This window comes from Pipistrellus hanaki (assembly GCF_964339955.1).
Source record: "Pipistrellus hanaki genome assembly, chromosome: 6".
NCBI lineage: Eukaryota > Metazoa > Chordata > Mammalia > Chiroptera > Vespertilionidae > Pipistrellus > Pipistrellus hanaki.
Window position 1 is genome coordinate 67,149,941 of NC_140508.1, and position 21,536 is coordinate 67,171,476.

The 21,536-nt window shown below is 56.0% G+C and overlaps 2 protein-coding genes across 2 annotated transcripts in view; one reads left to right on the forward strand and one right to left on the reverse strand.

The window, feature by feature from the left end:
* Positions 1-9,646, forward strand: part of SDC4 (syndecan 4) — a 19,762-nt gene extending 10,116 nt beyond the window's left edge. Inside the window, exons 2-5 of the mRNA XM_084888755.1 lie at positions 1,833-1,971; positions 3,047-3,093; positions 3,937-4,138; positions 7,586-9,646. Coding sequence (XP_084744881.1) covers positions 1,833-1,971; positions 3,047-3,093; positions 3,937-4,138; positions 7,586-7,737 — 540 coding nt within the window. The 3' untranslated portion in view covers positions 7,738-9,646. The remainder of the gene's footprint in view (positions 1-1,832; positions 1,972-3,046; positions 3,094-3,936; positions 4,139-7,585) is intronic.
* RBPJL (recombination signal binding protein for immunoglobulin kappa J region like) lies at positions 8,574-20,699 on the reverse strand. The gene is made up of 10 exons (XM_084888736.1): positions 20,562-20,699; positions 19,493-19,563; positions 19,211-19,326; positions 18,751-18,925; positions 16,800-16,937; positions 16,314-16,423; positions 15,883-16,035; positions 14,936-15,173; positions 14,731-14,834; positions 8,574-14,636 (listed from the first exon to the last, which is right to left on the reverse strand). Exons 3-10 carry the CDS (start codon positions 19,283-19,285, stop codon positions 13,974-13,976), a joined length of 1,656 nt encoding a protein of 551 aa, XP_084744862.1. The 5' UTR covers positions 19,286-19,326; positions 19,493-19,563; positions 20,562-20,699; the 3' UTR covers positions 8,574-13,973.
* Between the last annotated feature and the right edge of the window lie 837 nt (positions 20,700-21,536).

Sequence of the window (21,536 nt, forward strand, 5' to 3'; positions counted from 1 at the left end):
GGCTCCCCACCCCGCTGTGTGCCCAGCGGTCAGCAAAGACTCTCCTCTCCTGTGGGAGGTGCGGTGCCTCCCCAAGCCTTCCTCCCAGCCTGGCCCGCTCCCTTCCGGGAATCCAGCTTATGCCCTCGTGGGAGGGGAAGAGGGCTTGGCAGGTTCCGCCCACCCACCTGCCTCTCCCCGGAAGGAAGCCAGCCGAGGGAGTGCAGGAGGCTCCCAGCCCTTCCTGCAATGGTAACCTTGTCTTAGGAACCAGTACTCCTTCTTGGGCTCCCCTGGCAGATTGGTGGGTGCAGGATGGCCCGGGCGTCCTCTCTGAGCTATGTAGCTAATTCACTGTGTGAACTTGGACCAGTCACTGACTGTCTGGGGCTAGTATTCTCTCAAATTCTGTGAAATGAGAGAACTGGACGTCCCTGGCCTCTCTCCAGCTGGTATTCTGTGGTTCTGAGCAGAGCCCTGACCTCCTGCAGTTAGGGGTTCTGGGAAAGAAGATGAGAAACTGTTGGAGGGGTGTGTGTGTGTGTGGGTGTGTGTGTGTGTATTGAACTTAATCGAAACCCTAACCCTTCTGCCAAGTAGTAGGCACTTTACTATTTGAATTAATTAGTGCAATCATGAACTTGGCCCAGGACTGCTGTTCGTGGGCAGACAGAACCTTAGCCCGGGAGCTAAGAGGAAGGTCGGGAGCCCATAGCTGATGTACTGTAGGACCTTGAGAAGGTTCTTTGCTTCCCTGGCTAGGCCTTTGTTACTTTCCCTTTAAAAGCTTCTCTCTGTCGGGGTGGACCTAAGATTCTGCTGTGACCAGATGGGTCCCCATGGGTAGGGGCTGAGCGACACTGACGGGTGCTGGAGCAGGTGGTCCCTGAGGCAGGAACGGTGCCTCCCCCGTGTCCTGCACAGAGCTGGTGGCAGAGGAGGCCGGTGGGGGCTCTTTGGAAGGCTGAACACAGGAGTATGTTTATGCACTCCTGAGTCACTGGGTCTGGGCGACGCCCTGACCTGAGGCTGTCCCGGGGTGTGGGAGAGCCAGCCCTGCCTGCCCAGCCCTGCCTGCCCCAGCCAAGTCTGACTCAGCTGGGAAAGGGGTCCCAGAGCCAGCAGCCCTCTCCGCCGTCCGTGGGTGAATCAGCCCAGCGGCCTCACAGCGCTCCGGCAGAGGGTACCCTCCGGCCGGCCTATGTGGGTGGGAACTCTGACTCTGAAGCCGGGCGGCCCGGCGTGGGATCCTCACTCCTCCATCTGCAACTCTGTCACCGAAACAAAATGGTTTTATGTCCTTAATGCCCACTTCCCTTGCTTGTAAAATAGGGTTAAGGTTTGAGAACAGGTCCTGACACATCGCAAGTGCTTACTAAATGGTACCTGGTGCTGTATTTACATTATGATTATTGCCACCTTTATTATTTATGGGAAGGAGACTTGCCTAAGGCCCCACAGCACGTTAGAGGCCACGAGGAGTCCAGACCCAGGACTCTAGGCTCTGGTCTGCCCCCCTTCTAGCGCCTCAGTTTACCATCTTTTTTTTTTTAATATATATATTTTAATGATTTCTTACAGAGAGGAAGGGAGAGGGATAGAGAGCTAGAAGCATCGATGAGAGAGAAACATTGACCAGCTGCCTCCTGCACACCCTCCACCAGGGATGTGCCTGCAACCAATGTACATGCCCTTGACCGGAATCGAACCCGGGACCCTTCAGTCCGCAGGCCAACGCTCTATCCACTGAGCCAAACCGGTTTTGGCTCAGTTTACCTTCTCGAATGCCCATTTTACTGCCTTTTGGGGCTATTGGGGGCTATTGGCTGATCTGTCTCCTTTTTTCACCCTAGATCCGAGAGACCGAAGTCATCGACCCCCAAGACCTCCGAGAAGGCCGGTTCTTTTCCGGACCCCTGCCAGATGATGAGGACGCGGGGGGCCCTGGGCGGGAACTCGATGACCTGGAGCTGTCTGGCTCCGGAGACCTGGGTACGGAGAGTGCGGTGGGCAGGCCCGGGGCCCAGGGCTGGCGGGAATGTTTACTCTCCTCCCAGGAGGGTGACTTCGGTGGGGATTTCCCAGCGTGCTCCTCCCTGCTCAGATAGGAGGAAGCCAAGTACCTGGACCAGCCATTCCCACCCCCGAGACCCTCCCTGGGCTGGGCGTTTTGGCTCTAGGTTTTCTGAGCAGCGGCCTGGACCTGTCCACCTAGGATTAGTGAGAGTGGGGTGGGGTGGGGAGAACTGAGTGTTTTCCTTCCTTTGAAAAGGAAAAGGACCTGGGGGTCTGTCAGGGCCGAGGGGTGGGTGGGAAATCAAGAATAAGCCCTGGCTTCAGAGGGAGGGGGAGTGGGTGAAGGCGCCCTGGCTTCTTAGGGCTGGACCTGGGGCGAGGGCCTTGTGTGGTCTTTGGTGACCTCCTTGCCCTGGACTCTGGACTAGACAGAGCTGCGAGGAAACATCCCTACTGTGTGCAGGGTGGCGGAATGATTCCAAGCTCGAGCCTTGGAGTCACATAGTCGTCCTGAGTTCACACTGTCAGCCTTTGGCCTCTGAGCCTCGGTTTTCAAGTCTGTAAAACGGGAAGAGAAATGACGTCACATCTCTGTGCTGGGCACTGGACACTCACGTGAAGCTCTGCACATACCAAGTGCTAAGGAAATGTTTTAATACAGTGATTCTAATGTTTAATATTGTATCTGGAGTCCTGCCTTTTCAAACAAGGCCCCCGGGGATCTTGTTAAAATGCAGATTCTGGTTCAGTGGGTCCCTCAGGCGTGCTGTTGGTACCTGGATCCACCCTTTACTGAGCAAGGGGTTGGAGTTGACAAAGCACCTGTCCAGCTACCAGCTCACTATTCCAGGAAAGAGCCGGGGAGGCAGGTGTTAGGACCCCCATTTTACAGATGAGATGACTGAGGCTGGAGTGGAAACTGGTCCCTTGCTGGACATAGGGCATTTGGGAGCTGCTGATAAAGTGTGCACTCCCAGAACCCATGGCTGTAAGAGGGTCATGATCCGGGGGTAACTGGCCTCACACTCACACAGTCTTTCTGAACTTACAGATGACTCAGAGGACCCCAAGGTCTTCCCCAAAGTGATCCAACCCTTGGTAAGTAACCGCGCGCCTTGCTTCAACCCCTCTCCTCTGTGGCAGCTGTTGAGAGGGGCAGAATCAGTGAGGGGGCGGCCTCACTCTGCAAGAAGACTTATATTTGTGACCTTGGGATCCTTGGGGGCAGGCACAAGCGTGGGTCAGGGGTAGGCCATCTTTCCTACAAGAATAACCACTATCAACATTTAGGTGTGTTTCCAGCCCCTTTCATGTGCTTTTATAGCTATTCCCAACATGAATATCAAAGACAGAGAGTTCTGTGTCATACATTTTTCACTTAAAGTGGTCATGAGTATTTCCCCACACAATTAAATATTTTTCCTCTTGCTAGAGGCTGCATAACTATAGTTCCCCCAGCTCCCCAGATTGATGGAAAAAGTTGTTTATAACTTTTTTTTATTAAATTATTACCTGTGTACATATTGTTTATAACTTTTTGATATTCTGAAATTATATCACTACAGCAAACATTCGATACAGCTATCTGATTAGCATCTTAAGGCAGGGTCCCAGAGGCAAAATTGTTGCCTCAGTGGGCAAGCAATTTCTGCAGCTTGGCTAACCTTCCCTTCAGAGTGGTTACTCTTAAAATACCCACTTAGACTGATTACCCTTAAAATACCCACTGAGCGGCAATGCGTGGGACACCTGCTTCCCTGTGCCCTTGGTCCCGTTCATTCCCATTTGGAGAGACTTACTGGGAAAGTTGCTGAGGTTGTGGCCGACTCCTGCTCCAGGGCCACATGGTTCAGCCAGTGAGAAGGCAGACCCAGATTCCCTTGTAGTCTGTCCGGGTCTCTCCCCAAACTGTACTGAGCCTTCCTCTTCTCCCCCATCCAGGTGCCCATAGACAACCACATTCCTGAGAGGGCAGGGCCTGGGAGCCGGGTCCCCACCAAACCCAAGGAGCTGGAGGAGAATGAGGTCATCCCCAAGGGCCTCTCACCACCACTCGAAGGGAACGAGGACCTGTCCAACAAGGTGTCCATGTCCAGCACTGCCCAGAGCAGCAACATCTTCGAGAGAAAAGAGGTCCTGGCGGGTAAGGCTTCCCTCCTCACAGAAGCGGGAGGGCTCGGTGGGGGGCGGTGCCTCCGGCAGGGGCACCTTACAGCCCCACTCTGGGCGTCCCACCTTGAAGGTGGGGCTCAGGGGGGCTGTGACTGTGCCGCTGACGGAGGGGGAGAATAATTGCACATCAAAGTCTCCTGAAGAATAGACGAGCTGAGTCACTCACTTGCCTTAAATCCTTCTCTTATTTTCAAAGCATTTTCACCTCCTGGGTTTGGTACTTAGGGATTTAATTATTAAAAGTCAACATTCTTTGAAAACCTCCCTTGAAAGACCAGACACTCCTTAGGATTAGGCTAACTCCCCGCCTCTACCTACCTCCTCCCCTGACTCCGGACTCTATCACCTGACAGGCTTCTGGCCTCGGCGGAGAAGCCTTTGAACCTCAGGGGAGATGGGCCCCAGGGTCCTCCTCTCTAAGTGGGGACAAAGACACCTCCTTAGGCTGGTATAACAACTCCATGAAAAACGGAATCTGAGATAACTAGGCAAACGGTAAAGGGCTACTCTGATTTGTTAGTAACTTAAAATGTAAGGTTAAGGTGAGAGGCAACAAGGGCTTTATTTGAGATCCAAAAGAGTAGCTGGGCGGGAAGCATCGATTCAGGCTCCAGTAGTGTTCTGAGTAGACGGTGAAGGCAAGGGGTATTTATGAAAAAGGGAAAGGGAATAATGGCATGAATAGAAGTTAGGCGTTCCTATGGGTGTCATATACACTAAAGAAACCGATAAACTAGCAAAGTGATGCTAATTCTAAAGAAGGTCTTTCAGTTTTAGTCATGATACCTGTTTTCCTCTTATCTTTGCAAACAGCTGTATGGAATACAATGCTGCTTTAAGGCCCCGTCCTTCCAAAGATTATTTTGTCCATTGTTAACATTCCAAAGGTTTCTATCTGCCTCCCTGAATCGCGTCTGATGCCACAGTCAAGGACGCTGACAGCTGGGCTCAAGGAAGAGCACAGCCCGGGGCCGCCGGCCAGGGTCAGGCAGATGTGGGCAGGGCAATTTCTCTAGTGTAGCAGCTCTGCCTCCATTTAAAAAAAAAAAAAAAAAATTTTTTTAAATTGATTTCAGAGAGAGAAAGAGAGAGGGAGAGAGAGAATCACCCATCAGCTGCCTCCTGCACACCTCCTACTGGGGACCAGGCCCACAACCCAGGCATAGGCCCTGACCCGGAATCAAATTGTGACCTCCTGGTTCCTAGGTTGACGCTCAACCACTGAGCCACACCGGCCGGGCCAAATAAAGGATCTTGCCTGCATCTGGCAGATGAGGCTCCTGGAAATGTAACCCCAGGTGACTGTGGGCCCTCTCAGCCCTGCCCCTGGGCCCCTGGTACTGAGCCAATGCTCTTTTTATTTTTCCTTCACCACTTTCTGAGTGATGCAGGTGGGTGGGGGTGCTGTCAGAGCTAGAGGAGCCCTTAGAGAGACCAGTTAGTCTTTTAGGTTTCAGGCCCTTTGGTTGAACTGTTTTAAAGCCTCCCCTACCTTTCTTCAGCCACAGAGTTTCACTTTCAGAAGCTTGTTTGGGGTTCCCAGAAGGTTTTGCTTTTACCAGCTAAGGGTTCTATTCCTTTTTTCCTTCATGGCTTTAAAAGGACAAACAAACCATAAAGGTGGTTTTAAAAGCCAGTGGTCCATTGTAAGCAACTGCTTCTTATCCATGGGAAGGCTGGTGCCCGGAGAAGGCACCCCCTTGCTTGGGCCACGGAGCGAGAGGCAGGCTGAGGTTCGGTCCTCTCTTCCATCTTGCAGCAGAGGAAGATACAAGTACGTGGTCTTCATGTGAAGTTACGTTGTCCAGTTAGCTGAGGCAGGGCCTTCCCATCCTATCTTTTTATTTTACTTTATTTTACTTTATTTTAAAATACAATTTTTATTGATTTCAGAGAGGAAGGGAGAGGTAGATAGAAACATCAATGATGAGAGAGAATCATTGTTCAGCTGCCTCCGGCATGCCCCTCTACTGAGAATCGAGCCCGCAACCAGGGCAAGTGCCTTCAACTGGAATCAAACCCGGGACCCTTCAAAATCCGCAGGCCAACGCTCTGTTCTCTGAGCAAAACCAGCTAGGACCCATCCCACCTTTTAAAACTGCACCTGGGAGTTTACTGAATGCTTGCAATGTGCCACGTGGTTCATGTACTCCTCTCATTAGAGTCCCCACAACAACCCTATCAGATGGGTATGGTTATCGACACCGTTACAGAGGAGGAAACTGTGTCTCCGAGAAACCAAGTCACTTGTCCAAAGTCATAAAACCAGAAAGTGGTAGCCCTGGCATTTGAGTCCAGGACCACAGTCACTTCTAAGACTGTAATTGAACTTGGACCTTGTGGGGAGTCCCAGCACAGAACTACGAGAGGAGCTGGGGTCATCCGAGGGATGACAAGAATGGGGTTGGCACTCGAAATCCTTTTCCTGGCATCTCCTGGGGCCCCTTTGTTGCTGCTTTTCATAGAATTTTAGCCAAGAAAGGACCTTCCTCGGCTCCCGTGGCCCCATTCTCCGCCTAGCTTTGTGCAGGGACGGAAAATTAATCTTCTTAGCCTGAGTAAGTCCGAATTAGGGGACTCAATCTGCCACAGAAAGGATTCCGTGAGACATCCCTGCCCCCTCCACAAACACAAGGAGCCACTCCGGCCTCCTGGCAGAGCACAGAGGACATCCTGGCGTTGGGAGCCCACATCTGCCTGACCCTGGCGATTCAGGGCGCTAGGGAGGCAGACAGAAACCACAAACATGTACAGTTTGTGAGTACGAAGCATGTGCTATGCACTTCTAAGCACTCTACGTGGACGAATGTATGTAATTCTTAGAACACACATGTGAAAGGTACCATGATTTCCATTTTGCAATGAGTGAGATGAAGGAACTTAAAGTCACACAACTCGTAAGTGGGAGGGGTGGGAGGAGACACCAGCCTTAACCACTGATCATAGGCCACTGTCTAATAACTATCTAGGACATAGGATGGACTTGCGAGTGTGTTACACCTGTGCATGTAGCATAGACACTGTCTATAGATGTGTAGGCGGGTATGAGCACAGGGGCACACAGGGACAGCTAGAGGACTGTGACCATTCCCACAGCCGCCATTTTTCTTGCTTCTGGCTCAGTTAGGGCTCAGCTGCTCCTGGGGAGTCGACCTGGCGTTTGGAAAGAGCCGGCTTCGGACTCGGACAGGTGTTGGTTGGAAGGGTGGCTTTGCCACTCTGGCCCTAGGGTCTTCCTGACCCCCATGACCCCCTTATCATAAGTGAGGCCGTGAGGATCAAATCCGACCTCAGCGTGCAGGGCACGGGCGGTGTGATGGTGAGGATGTCTCGTCGTCGTAAGAGAGCCAACCGTAGACGTGGGAGGGCGCCCGGAGGCCCGAGGAGCCGCTCTCACCTGCTGTGCCTCTCCCTCCAGCTCTGATCGTGGGCGGCACCGTGGGCATCCTCTTTGCGGTCTTCCTGGTCCTGCTGCTGATGTACCGCATGAAGAAGAAGGACGAAGGCAGCTACGACCTGGGCAAGAAGCCCATCTACAAGAAAGCCCCCACCAACGAGTTCTACGCCTGAAGCTTCTCCGTGGACACCGGCTTGGACCCGAGGGGGGGCGAGAAGCCGGGGGACTGTGGAGGGTGGGCTTTAGAGTAGGGGGAGGACAACCTAATCCTGACCTGTCAGCATCTTCAGCTCTGAACACATTGCAAGGGACGGAGCACCTTCTGTTCCTGCCTGCCTCTGGGTTCCCTGGGTCTCCGCGGTCCCAGCGGAGAAACAAGGCTCCACGTGGCCTTTCCAAAGGCAAGGCCAGGGCTGCGTTATTTCTGCATCTTCCAGTTTAGAATCTAGGCCCTGCTTAGAGCCGGTACTGACCACGCCTCACCGGAGCCCCCCCGAGGCCGCCGAATGAGTCCCGCGGGAGGCCTGTCTCCAGCGCCTTCCTCCCCGCCCTTCCCTTCCATCGCCGGCCCCCCTGCCAGGAACCTGGAGAAAGAGTTAGAACCACCCGCACCTTGAGATGTGCCCGTGAAGGGCACTGTGTCCACACTACAGGAGTGTGTGGTATACCACACCTCGGGCCCTTGGGCTCTTTGAGTGACTTTTGGAAATCAAACCTTTTTTATTTGGGGAGGGTGGGGGTGGGGGAGCCGAACGTGCATATTGAAATGGATTTGTAGAATTTTTGTAAATCTATTTTTAGTGGGGTTTTTTTTTTTTGTTTTGTTTTGTTTTTTTCAACAGTTCATTCCTTTGTGTAGAGTCTCGGCCTGGGCAGGAGTGCACAGGTGCCAGGGCGCTCTCTGCTCTCGTGCATATTTCCACCGTACCCGCTAAGTTTGTATTTAATGGTCGTTTGGTTTTGTTTTTGGTTTCTGTTTTTCGAAACTGAGAGAAGAGCCGGAGATATGATTTTTATTTTTTACTATTTATAGCTTCCGACAGGGCCTCGCTTTTCTGTTTTCCTTCAGGTCCCCTCCCCGTTTTATAAAACAGACTTCACAGTCCTCTGCTCATGACTTGGACCCTTTCCGAGGCTGCTTCCTCTAAGAAGTGGCTTTTGCTGAGACATAGTTTTCTATCTAGCAGATCCCAAAATATAATGTAAGGGATGGTGGGATATGTGTGTCTCTTTTCTTGTAATATATTATTATCCTTTCTTGGTTCTAGGAAAATAGATGAATATATTTTTTCAGGAGGTAGTGTGATATTCCCGTTTGAAGTTGGCTGGGCGGTTGAGTGAGTGAATTTTTCTGTGGCCGAGGGGGGTTTTGCCTGTATCTCTTGCCCCGGTCCTGGTGCCTTTTCACGGGGCTAGACTAGTTGAGGGTAGATAGTTCTGCCTTCCTCTCAGCTTGAGTTCCCCATTTCTCCAAATTGAAGAGAAAATTGGAGAGCTGTGCTCGCCAATACAGTAACCACCAGCCACAAGTGGCCACGTCAATTAGAATTTCATCAAGTCAAAAATCCATTCCTCGGTTACACTAACCGCATTTCAAGGGCTCAGCCGCTATGCGTGGCTAGTGGCTGCTGGAGTGAGCAGGCAGGTGGGGGCGGTTTCCGTCTGTCGGACAGCACTGCTGGAGAACTAAGCTGGCTTAGCGAGTCACAGCCCCAGCGTTGCTGGCGTGACCTTTGTCTTCCTGGGCAAAGGACAGGTTGGGGAAGGCTGATTGGGCCCTAGCTCGGAGCCTGTTACCCATGACCTTCCCTTCCAGAGAGGAGGGCTTGGCGGCCTAGCCCGGGTAGGCTGCATCTTCTGACCCCACTGGCTGGGGTGGGGGGAATCAGCCTCATTTCCTGTCCCCTGCACCCCCACAACCCAGGGTTCCCAGCTGGCTGGGTCCTCTTCTCCATCCCCCACCCACCCATCCCTGGGCCCTTTCCTCTGGCTGGGTTGGAAGTGAGCACCTCTTGTAGCCCCTCACACTGTTGTCTGTTACTGACTTTTTGATAAAAAGATAATAAAACCTGGTACTTTCTAGATCGCCCGCTTCTGTGGTTTTTTATTTTTATTTTTTAAATATATTTTATTGATTTTTTACAGAGAGGAAGGGAGAGAGATAGAGAGCTAGAAACGTCAATGAGAGAGTAACATCCATCAGCTGCCTCCTGCACACCCCCTACTGGGGATGTGCCGGCAACCAAGGTACATGCCCTTGACTGGAATTGAACTCGGGACCTTTCAGTCTGCAGACCGACGCTCTACCACTGAGCCAAACCGGCTTTGGCCTGCTTCTGTGGTTTTAAAGTTCATAAGGTCTCTCCGGGCTCTGGTTCCCTTGGCCTCAGTGGAGCCTCAGATGACTGTCCTGCCCACATGCCCGTGGGGAGGCGGACAGCGGGGCGGACATGTGGGAAGCCAGCAAAGGCCCGGAGGGTGTAGGAGAAGTGGGAGCGTGCATGCCGAGGCCTGTGGGGCACGCACGCCTACCTCTGTGCTGCTGAGATAGGATCGTGTTTAAAAAACAAACGTACGGAAGTCCTTGGAGTAGTTGCCAACTAGAAATGAGGCCATTTCCCATAAAAATCCAGATTCCTCATGTCTCTTGGGGAAAAAGATTTGACAGCTCTCAGGTAGCGTGGCAGCAATTAGCTGCTGACAGGAAGGAGCCTGCCTACATGGCGGTTCTCGGCCTGGCCACAGACTGTCCACCAGCCTCACTCACGTCACCAGCGGGCACTGTAATCCGCAGACTCTGGACACTTCTTCTGATCCTCACAGCCACCCTGGGAGCTGGGTAAGATCCTTCTTACCTACCAGACCGCCAGGAAGTCCATTCTGTGCTTAACTCCTGAACTCACTCGTCACAATTCCGCACAGTAAGATCCTGTCAGCACCCCGTTTTACAGATGAGGAATCCAGCGAAGAGGTTAAGTAACTCGCCCAAACGGACACACTGCCCATGAGTTCCGACCCCGGCCAGTGGGCTCCAGAGTGCTCACGTCCACCATGTCCAAGGCTTTGTGTCAGCGTCCCTTCACTGGGGCTGCTCAGGCCCACACGCCCCCTTTGAGGCAAGGAGCGTGGTCTCAAATCCCCTCTGAGACCCCTGCCACCTTGGGTTTACCTGAGCCCCAGGAGGCTGGAGGGGTCTCTGCTCCTTGTAACTGGAGTCTTGCAAGACGCCCTCACATCTGTTCAAACGGGCTGCTCATTTTGAATCACTGGGGGTTTTGGGGGTGAGCTTGGTAGGGTGGCCCCCACTTCAACACGTTGTAACCAGAGTGCGTCCACCTGGAGCCTGGTCACAAGGTCGAGCCTTTCCCCAGGACTTTGCCTGCTCCGCCCATCCCCCACCCCTGCCCCAGGTGGCCGGCAGCCAGTTAGAGCAGGTGTTTACCACTTCACCACTGAAGGCTTATTGTGTCACCGCGGCTCCGCCTGCTTTTGTCAACTGGGGCCTGGAACGGAGCCAGCCTCACCTCACCGAGGGGCCCTTTGGGGTGAGTATGGTCAATGTTGACCCTTGTGAAACTCATGGTGTTACTGGTTTCGTTCCCCTTAAAGCCACTTCCTCTCTCTCTTACCATCTTCATGGTCTATGGCACATGTGTCAAACACAAGGCCCGCGGGCCAAATCCAGCCCGCCAGGCCTTGCAATGTGGCCCGCACCGCGCTGTCATCACTGCACTCCGCTGTCAGTTTATGACATTGTCAGTTTATGACTGTTCAGTAAACCATTCGGCCCGCGATTTAGGCTGGATTTTAGATTTTGGCCCCTAGTCTGATTGAGTTCGACACCCCTAGTCTATGGCCTGAGCAGTCCCATCCTCCCCAGGGGGGAAGGCACCTGAGAATTTCCCACTGTGGTTATGAGTTCTCTTTGAGGAAACCCAATTTAAACGAGAGAGAGACAGAGACAGAGACAGAGAGACAGAGACCCAAAGGTCCATGCTTAAGCCAGAAAGCTATTGTAGTTTGTTCGTGGCAGAACCTCAGGTAGCATGAAAGCTGGTCAATTGGGAGATTTTGGGACAAAAACTGTTGACTTTATTCTCACTGTGTGCTCTGCCGCCTGCTTTCTGCCCCTTGTAATGCACACACACTACCGACAGCTAGCAGCAAACTAAAGTGTTAAATACTATTAGGCAGAGAATTAAAAGAACCTCAGAGCACCAGACTTAGCATTAGGAGTATAGAATTCAAATCAGACTCTGTCCTCAACCTGCTCTGAGAACTTCGCGGGCCTACTCTCTCAGAGCCTCAGTTTCCCCATAGATAAAAATGAGGAGGAAATGGGAATGGGAGCAATGTATATCAACCCTGGAAGGTTCTGATCCTGAGAGCTTGAGGAAAACTCAAATTCTCAGAAAGGGGGCAGTGCCACTTGCTGGTTTCACTTTGCACTTGCAAGCTCCAGATGTAATGGAATGCAATTTGGTATTTATTGAGCCCAACTCAATAACCAAGCATTGTACTGCGCCCTCCAGGATATACAGCGACGAGCTCCTTTCCACTTGAAGCTCGTGGTCTACAGGGGACACTTGAAATGTACATAAAGCCCTTTATTCCAAGGGGGGCATGGTCCCAGTGAGGCTTTCCATCGTGTGGACACATGACTGCTTTATGGCCTGGTGACATGTACAGTCACACTAGGCCTTGTGCTTAGCAGGGCCCTGCCTTGATTTCAGGTTCTGCTGTCGCTATCTTGGAATTCGGAATAACTTTGGGACGGGGCCCCACACATTGTGCAGTCGATCCTGCCTTGGGGAGACCTTGGTGGTAGTGGCATCTGAGCTGGGTTTGGAGGACAGGGTGGTAGTGGCAGGAGAGCGAAGGAGGAGGCCTAGTTTAGTGTGGAAGGAGGGCTGGAGTCAGCCCTTAGGCCTTGGGAACTGGATGATGTGGGGGAAGGAGATCAGAGAGGAAGGGCTATGAGAGGGACGGGCAGGGAGGGGAGTTTGATGTTCCATGGATTCAGGCTTAGGCTGGGAGGACCTCCAGGGACAGTCCAGCAGCTGGAACTCAGGCTCGGGCTGGAGCTTTGAGGTCATAGACTTCCAGGAGGGAGTGCGGGTGGGACCCAGGGTTCTAGGGTGCCCTGAGGAAGCTGCACAGCTGGGCCAGGGCTCTCAGGCCAGCCTAGGTTCTTGGCTTCCAGCGGGCCTGCCTGTGGAGTGGCAGAGGAAGTCCTTGAGGGCAGGGCTGGATGGGCCCTTGAGCCCCAACTTCCTGTGTGGTGGGCTACGAAACTCCTCTCAGCCTCCTCAGGAGTGGCTTCCGGCTTCACCGCCATCTCAGGCACGGAGCCCAAGCTCTCCTGAGGTGAGCACTCACGTGGGGACATTTCCCCTTCAGTGTGTGCCCTGCATTCCTTGGCTAGGAGGGGCCTGGAACCAGCTGCTCCTTCCCTGGGATGGGGGAGGGGGGCTCACCCTGCTGACCGAGGCTTCGGAGAGTCTAAAGAGCAAATTTCTTGGGAAGTGTCAGCATCTTCTTTCTCCTGGGGCTTTCCTATGTTCTGGGGGAGGAGTTTCTGCAGAAAACAGCCCCTCCTCAGAGTTCAGGGGAAGTCCAGGCAGGGGGGAGGTGAGAACCCTGAACCAACACTTCAAACTGGTTCTCTCCACTTGGCACCAGGAGGAGCCGGTACAGGCCGTTGGCACCTGTGATAGGTGTGCCCGGTTTCAGCAGCCAGAGTCAGGACCCTGCCCGGGCCCTCTGCTTCCCGGAGAGCACAGAGCGGCAGAGGGCGGGCGGGCTGCGCAGGGATGGCTGTGGCCTGGTCTCCGGGCCTCATGCAGAGAAGCTTCTCTCGCAGCTGGGTTACTGCCCGGTTGATCTCAGACGTGTCTAGAGGTGTCCTGGGGACGTTTTATTGTGTCCTGTGTTCTCCCCTGTGTGTCTGGGGTGCATCTTTGCTTGAGGTGGGGTTGTTGGTAGGGTAACTCATTGCCAGCGTGAACAGGTGGCCCCCGGGGGCGGCACCGGGTCAGGGCTGCTGGCTTCTTCTCCAGGAGGGGCCCACAGGACAGGCTCTCTGCTCCGCGGCCAGTGCTTCCTCCCTCCTGTGTGAGGGCGGGGGAAGCACACTGGAAGGACAGGTGGGCTGTACAGATTAGAGTCTCACTTGGATTGGGGGTGCTGCTAGCACAGCAGAGTGACCCCCGACCCTCAGTACTGCATCCTCATGGGCCTACAAGAGAAGGGCCTGGTGGATAGTGAAGATGGCAAGACCCTCCCAGTGCCCAGGCACCTGCCCAACCACTAAAGACGTGAGCCAAAGAGGAAGCACGGGCCAAGGCGCATCGCCTGCCTCCAGGGGGGACCCGGGGCTCCAGGGGGGACCTGACACCCCCCACAGATCTCATACTCCCATCAGGACCCCGTGCTCCAGGGTCTGTAGGCCAGGCCTGGGCGTGAGAAACGCTGTGAGACAGAGACAAAGATGGAGCGACAGGGCACACAGAGAGACATCCACAGAGGTACCGAGGGAGGGAGACAGACTGTGATTTAGAGTGAACCGGAGACAAAGGCGGGAGAGCCGCCCGGAGTGCAGCAAAGAGAGCATCTTCCTGGGCGTCAGAGGAGCAGCCAGTTGCAAGCCCGCAGGGCCGGGTTTCAGGGCGAGAGCCTCTGGGCTGCTGGGCCGGGCGGTCCCGGCGGTCCCCGGCCTCCGGGGCACCCGGGGCAGAGGGCGGGGCGCCGGGCACCCGGGGCAGAGGGTGGGAGGGGAGTCGGGGCCTAGGTCTGGATGAAGAGGTGGAAGTTGGTGCGCGTGAACTCGCGGTGGATGCTCTCCAGCAGCGCGTCGGCGTCGGCGGCGGCGGGGGCGGCGGGCGGGGGCGCCCCGGTGGGCGCGGGCCGCGCGCTGAGCTCGGGGGTGTAGGTGAAGGAGAAGGCGCTGGGGTAGAGCAGGCCGTCGGCGCGCACCAGGCTCACGGCCACGGTGATGGGCGTGCGCAGCCAGCGCCAGGCGCTGCCGAAGGCGGCCACCACGGGCACCACGCACACCAGGGACCGCGGGCTCCTGGGGCGGGACAGGGGGCGGGGTGGGGGTCAGGGCTGCAGGGACCTCCGGGCGGCGGGCTGATGACAAGCCCCCTCCGCTCCCCGCCCATTACCTGTACATGGTTTCCGCCTCCACGTCCCCGAACCACACCTTGAGCCCCGCGTGGAAGTTCTCCCCGTGCAGCTCCAGCGTGGCCACGTCTCCCCCGCCGCTGAGCTGGGAGAGGGTGGGACCGGAGATGTGGGGGAGGGTGGCCAAGCCCGCCCCCCTCCCTCCCTCCTAGCGCCCATCCTCCCCCCACCCCCGCCCCCACTCACCTCCAGGGCGCTGATGAGGGGCACCGGGGTGACGGGCTCCCGGGTGCGCGCCAGGCTGGCGCTGAAGGAGAACTCCACCGCCTCGGTGCCTATGATGGTCCAGCAGGAGCTGTCGTTGAGCAGCGCCCGGTTGGCCTCCTTGGGGCAGGGGGCGGCCTGGGCGGAGACGCGGGGGGGATGGGCAGGAGCTCCGGTTGGCGGTGCCCGGGCTCCGGGTTCTGGGTTCCAGTCCCAGGCGCTGCGGGATGCCTGCCCTTGGAGCTTAGACCAGGCCCTTCCGTTCCGCCCTCCGCCCTCCCCCGAGTTAAATAAGTTCGCTGGGTGAGCTGGCTTCCAAAGGTCTATTTTGTTAGGATCCTAGAATCCTATCTTTAACACTGCAGTTCTGTGCCCCAACATTCCACAGTTCTGAGACTTACAATGTTATGATTCGAATGGTCTTTGCTCCATCACCCTCAATATCCTTATTTATTGTTTTTTTTATTTTCAGCCTGCAACTTTATATTCCAACCTCCAAAGACTCTAATAGTCTGCTGGAAGGAGTACTGCTCAGTAATGTTATTATTATTATTTTTTTATTTTTATGTTCTCTGATTCTGTGTTCACAGTCTATGGTTCTAGCATCCCCCGGGAGGAAGAAGAGCTCATACAACGATGATGGTCTAACCCAGTGGTTGGCAAACTCATTAGCCAACTGAGCTAAATATCCACAGGACAACGGTTGACATTTCTTTGGAGAGCCAAACTTTTTAAACTTAAGCTTCTGCTACCACCACTTCCTCAAAACAGACTCGCCCAGGCCGAGGTATTTTGTGGAAGAGCCACACTCAAGGGGCCAAAGAGCCGCCTGTGGCTTGCGAGCTGCAGCTTGCCGACCGCGGGTCTAACGTGCCGTGGCTCTCTGCATTCTGTCTAAGAGGCCTGGTGCTGACCCCCCCGCTCCTCACCTGGAACTGCACCACCTTCTCTGTGGCCAGACATAGGTAGGTGCCCCCGCTGCCGGGAGGGCCCCCGGGGAACTGGAGTGCGCACTTGTGCAGCTGGGAGATGGGCTCGTCCACGTCGAGGAGCGCACACTGCTTGGCCACTTTGCGGATGATCTACAGCAACAAGGTGACAGGAAGTGTGACCGCATGGTGCCAGGTGCCAGAGGCCACCCTCCCGGCCAGCTTTCTGCTCCTCCCGTAGCCATATGGGCACTGGCAGACACCCCCCCACACACACACACTGTCAGCCCTTTGCCTCTATCCGGCCCCACAAGGCACTGAGTATCCTGGGTGAGAGCTCGACAGGTGTCTCTATGCCTCAGGCCCTCCCCCTCCAGCCCTGCCCGCGTGGGTCACCCTCTGCGTGGCTCCGGGGACCCTCCCTTCCCTACCATCGGAGGGAGCGTGATGCCCGTGACAGTGCAGACCAGCTGCACCAGGGAGCCATAGCGGACGTAGCCCTCTCGAGGGGGGAAGTCCCCCTGGGAAGAGTGGTCATCAGCTGGGGGGGGGGGGGAAGGAAGGAAGAAGAGGGTCTCAGAGGGCCCCACGCCACTGCTCCAAACCCTGCCCTTCTGGCCTCTGCCGCCACCCCGTCAGCGCCCCATGTGGGTCTTGTGGGTATGGTTGAAGGTTCTCCTCCCTGGACGGGTCCCCCTGGCCATCCTCGCAAAGGTCTGACCCCTGGGGCAGGGGCTGAGGTGAGGGCCTGGGCTGGACCCTGGAGTCACAGGGCTTGGCTCAGTCACCAACTCACTGGGACCCCTGGCAAGCCTTTTTGTGTTTCAAAGTCTCCGTTCCAGGGGCGGAGGTCACCTTCCCTGAAGTGTTGTGGTGAGTGAAGGCGAGTGCCCGCCCCTGCCCGCGGGTGCCATTACCCAGGTGCAGGGTGAAGGCCGCCCACTGGCGCGCACTGGCCACGAAGGCGCCGTCCTCCACGGAGAGGTAGCGCGTGGAGACCGTCTGGGAGCGCAGGCGGTTGAAGAGGGAGACCTTGGAGCCCGAGGATATGCACACTGAGAGGGGAGGAGGAGTCAGTGCCCGGCCTGGCTGGGTCCCTTGGACATGCCAGACGCTTCCACTCTCTGCCCCCTGTGCCCATTTGGCTCCAATGCCCGCCAGCCTAGACACAGTGGACATTCACATGTCACAGCCATTCATCCAGCACCCGCCCTAGCCCCGCTTCTGCTCACTTTGGCTGCCTGGGCGTCCTTCAGCTCCCTACACGATCATGAAGTACCCACTACTTGAGGCGGGCCCTGAGCAGGGTGCTGGGCCCCAGAGGGAGAATCAGGTGTAGGCTTGGTCTGGAGGAGCTCAGGGTCTCAGAGAGGAAGCAGGGACATAAATATAAGATTTCAGTCAGGTGGGTAAGGACTGGGCGAAGGAGGGCTTCCTGGAGGAGGCGATGCCCTCAGCTGGGGAGCGTGAAGTAGGTAGAAGGGCTTGGGGGCTGCATAAGCAGAGGCCCTGTGGTGTGAAGCAGCAGTGCAGCATGTCTGGGGCTTGGCATCGATCTCTTCCAGCCTCTCCCGTAGGAAGAGCCACTGTTGGTTTTCCGATTAGATTTTGACCACCCGGGGAGAACACCTCGGGCCATCTCCCTCTCTCCCTTCACAGCGCTAGGCATTCTGGAGGTGCTCAGTGTACACTCAGCCCACGTTCGGATCCATGGACTAACAGCTGAAGTTTGCTGTGTGCCAGGTACTGTTTTAAATGCTTTATAGGCATGAGTTCTTTTGAACCTCTCAGCAACCCTCGGAGGTAGATGATATTACCTCCACTGAAGAGAGCAACATGCCGAGGGCCACTGGACTGGCAAAGGGGAGAGCCAGGACTCAGAGCCAGGCCACCCGGCTCCAGAATCTGCACTGCACCCACCACACTGTAACACTCCTCCCTGGCCCCGTCCTGACACCCAGGGCCAGCCTGAGCGCTGCCTGGATCTGAGACATCCTTCGGGCTTTCTCCGGAGTGACATCGACACAAGTCCAAATCCCGGCTGGACTGCTTCCTAGCCGGCCTGGAATATGCTAGGCCCAAGTGTGTCCCAGACGAATGGATGAATGTTCCAAACCGCATTTTCTGCATCTACAACATGGGGTCAGTGACAGTACCTCCCTCACAGGGACACAGTGAGCATCAAATAGGCTGGTGCATGTAAGGTGTTCCAGAAAGCTAACCCTCCCTTCGCCTCCCCCTTCCTCCCCCCTCCCATCGGGGATGGTGGTGGTGGTGTCACTGTTAGTCAGGCTTCCCCCGCCCCCTTATAGTCTCAGATCCTCCAGTACTTGGCACCCAGGACAGTACTTGTCTCAGACTCTCTCTTTGATCCTCTATGCTTGCCCCTCTCCCTGCCAGACTGTATGTTCCTCTAGAACAGACACTTGTCCTTGTTTTATAGGGACCCAGCACCCAGCACCCAGCACAGAGCCAGGCCTAGAGCAAATATTTTTAACTGAATTTCCTCTGTTAAATATTTTTAACGGAATTTCCTCTTTTTATTGTCACTTTTAATCTGTCTCTACTTCAGAATCTGCTGGCCGTTTAACCCCCCCACCCCACCCCCCACCCGCCCCGTCCCCCAACTACCCCGTCCCTAACTCACACACTCAAGACAGGTGTCTGTCCCTCTCAGCTCTGCCCTTGCTTCCCTGACTTATTCCCAGAGCTCAGCTCCACCGGCTCAGCCAGGCCGGTCCCCGCCCCGCTCGGCTCAGACCCCGCCTCTTCCACTCTGACCCCACCCCTACAAGGCAGGTCTCTCCCCCTCCCAACCACCCCCACCCCCACCCCGCTACGCCTACGGTCCAGCCCCGCCCCGCTCACGGTCGGTGTTTTTCAGCGACTGCTTCTTCTGCGAGGGCTTGGAGATGACCTTGATGAGGCGGCTGTGGAAGGTGCCCAGCTCCCGGCCCCCCCGGAGCACCAGCCGCAGCACCAGCCTGAAGTGCTTCCTCTTGTCTGCGTCTGAGATGTACAGGGTCTTGGCGCAGCCGAATTCCTGCGGGGCTCAGGGGGGTGGGGCCGGCTCATCTCAGCTGTCAGACTCGGGGTGAACCTTCCTCACCCCTCCCCCCCCGTTATCTGACGTCCGCCCCGTCGGACAGACGTGACGGATGCGGCGTAGTCCAAGCTCTCGGGGCGCCCTCCCGGCGGATCCTCGGGGGCCAGGCTCCCCTCCCCACCTGTCGGGTAGCCTCTGCAGCGGAGTAAACGAGGAAATTCCTCCCCAAGGAAGAGGCAAGGGTGGGAGCAGGACTGGCACCCCCCTCTTGTGCGCACTCACCCTGGAGTCGGGCTGCTCCTCGAAATTTAACTTCTGCGTCTCGGCGGCGCTGCCGGATGCGCCGTCCAGTCCCATGTAGCCGCAGACGGTGGGCCCCGTGTCCCCGGCGAGGTGGGCTGGAAACGGACGCAGGCGGGCTCGGGAGGGACTCCGGGGGCCAGCAAGCCTACTTCTCGCCGCCAGAGGGCGCAGCGAGACTGGGTCTGCGGACCTCCCCGCTCCCAATCCCTACAGCGTGGTCCCCTCCCAAGGAAGGCGACCTGTCCTGAGGTCTGTCCTCACCTTGGCCCGGCACCGGCTTCACCCTCCAGCCAGGACCTGCGAGGTAGACACAGGGCGGGGGGCAGAAGAACCTGCGGAGACATGTGAGCGCCGAGCTCGTGTATCGTCTCCCCTGTTCTGTCTTGTAGGCATCTCAAAGGTAGCGGAAACCTGAAAGAATCCCCTTCCACCTTTCCCACCCCCCCTCCCCAGGCTCCTCCAAGACTGTGAACCCCATTAACATCCGGGCCACCTCCACACCACCTTTAAAACATACCCAGAACCCACTGGCTTCTTGGCAGCTCCACATCTGTATTTGTAAAACCACGAGCCAACCATGTCACTGATCTTAAAATCCTCCAATGGTTTAAGTTCAAGGTCCTCATCTGATCTGGCCCCTGCTGACCTCTCCAACTTTATTTCCCTCATCCCCATTCCCTTCTCAAACTGCAGCCACGGCACTTCCTTTGCACCTCAAACAGGCCTCGTTGGTACTGCCACAGGGTCTGTGCATTTCCTCTTTCTCCCCATTGGAACACGCTTCCCCCAGGCTCTCTCCTGTCTGGCTCCATTTCCACATTCGAGTCTCAGATCCGACGTTACCTTGACCTTTCTAGCAAAAGTTCCCTCCCTTCTGTTTCTATCACTGCACTATCCACTCCCTTCCAGCTTTCATTGGGAATCTCGTTCATTGATTGTGGGGACTTCATTGTCTGTCTCTTCCTCCCTAGAATGAAGATGCCACGAGAGCAGGGACTGTATGTGTCTTGTTCAGCCATACGTCCAGTGCCCAGCGGTGCCCAGAGAGCCTGGCACATGACAAGCACTCAGTCCCTATTGTGGAAGGAAAGTATGAATGAATGGGTGAGTGAGTGAATGAATGGGTGAGTGAGTGAATGAATGGAGACCGCAGATTCCCAGGGAGGTTCTGCTAAGACCAACGTGGGGCCTGTTGGCTGAAGGAAAAGGCCCACGATCAGCCAACAGCTGAGCCCCAGTCCTGCTCAGGTTCCAAAAGATGCTAAACAGGAGGAAGAGCTTGCAGGGTCAAATGCCCAAGCGACCTGGGAGGGGCGGGCGGGGCACCTACCGCTTCTCATTTCCGTAAGATTTCTGGGCCACCTTGGCGTGCAGGATCCGCACCGTCTGCTCGCACTGCTGCTGCAGGCACCGGCGCACGCCCTCCCGCAGGACAGCGGAGTGCTCCGGGGAGGCCCTGCGAGGCCCACAGCGGGAGCATCAAAGGGTGAGGTGGCGTGGAGCTCAAAGCACACGTATGTTGAATAAGGTGACCAGGCGTCCCGATTTTTAACAATTTGTCCCGCCAAAAGGGGGACATCTGGTCACCTTAATGTTGAATGAAATGAAGTTCCAGTGGTGACCGCTCGTGGATGCATGCAAGTTGTGAGCTAAATATTTGGGCTGCACGGTTCTCAGTGAGGTTTGCCGGGAGCCCCCCTGGACCGCCCAGGCACACACACCACCCTGCGGCGATGCCCCAGCGGCACAAAGACCCAACTTGTGTTGGCCTTGGGGTGGAGGCAGACTCTGCAAGGGCACCCGGCTCTCCCTGCACCCTGAGGGGACCTTGATGCCAGGGGACAGTAGCCTTTGCTGGACCCAGGGAGCAGGGTGCTCTCTCGCCTGCTGGCAGACACCTGCAAACACGGAAGGGCCCCCAACCGGAGTCCGCAGTCCCCTGGGATTGGGGGAGGAGAGCAGGTCAGTGTTCCCCTGCAAACTAACCTCCCTCCTTCCTCCGGAGAGAGAGGCCTGTTACTGTCTCAGTTGTACTTTCCTTGATGGCAAGGCCTCCATTGCCACGTGGAGTGGGCCAGGCAGCGCCTAGGGCCTGGTGGCTTCTCAGCCTGCGAGTTTTGCTGGGTGAGGGTGGGTGGGCCCAAGACTTAAGCAATTGCAGAGAACACAGGAGTCCGTGATGGCAGAGATTGGAGGACCACCAGTGGGGCCCAGGAGGGCCATGAACCAAGGCTGCTCTGAATCCTCTACCCGCTTCGAAGGACCAGTGTTCAGGGCCGATCCTCACCCCTGGAGGAGGCAGCGG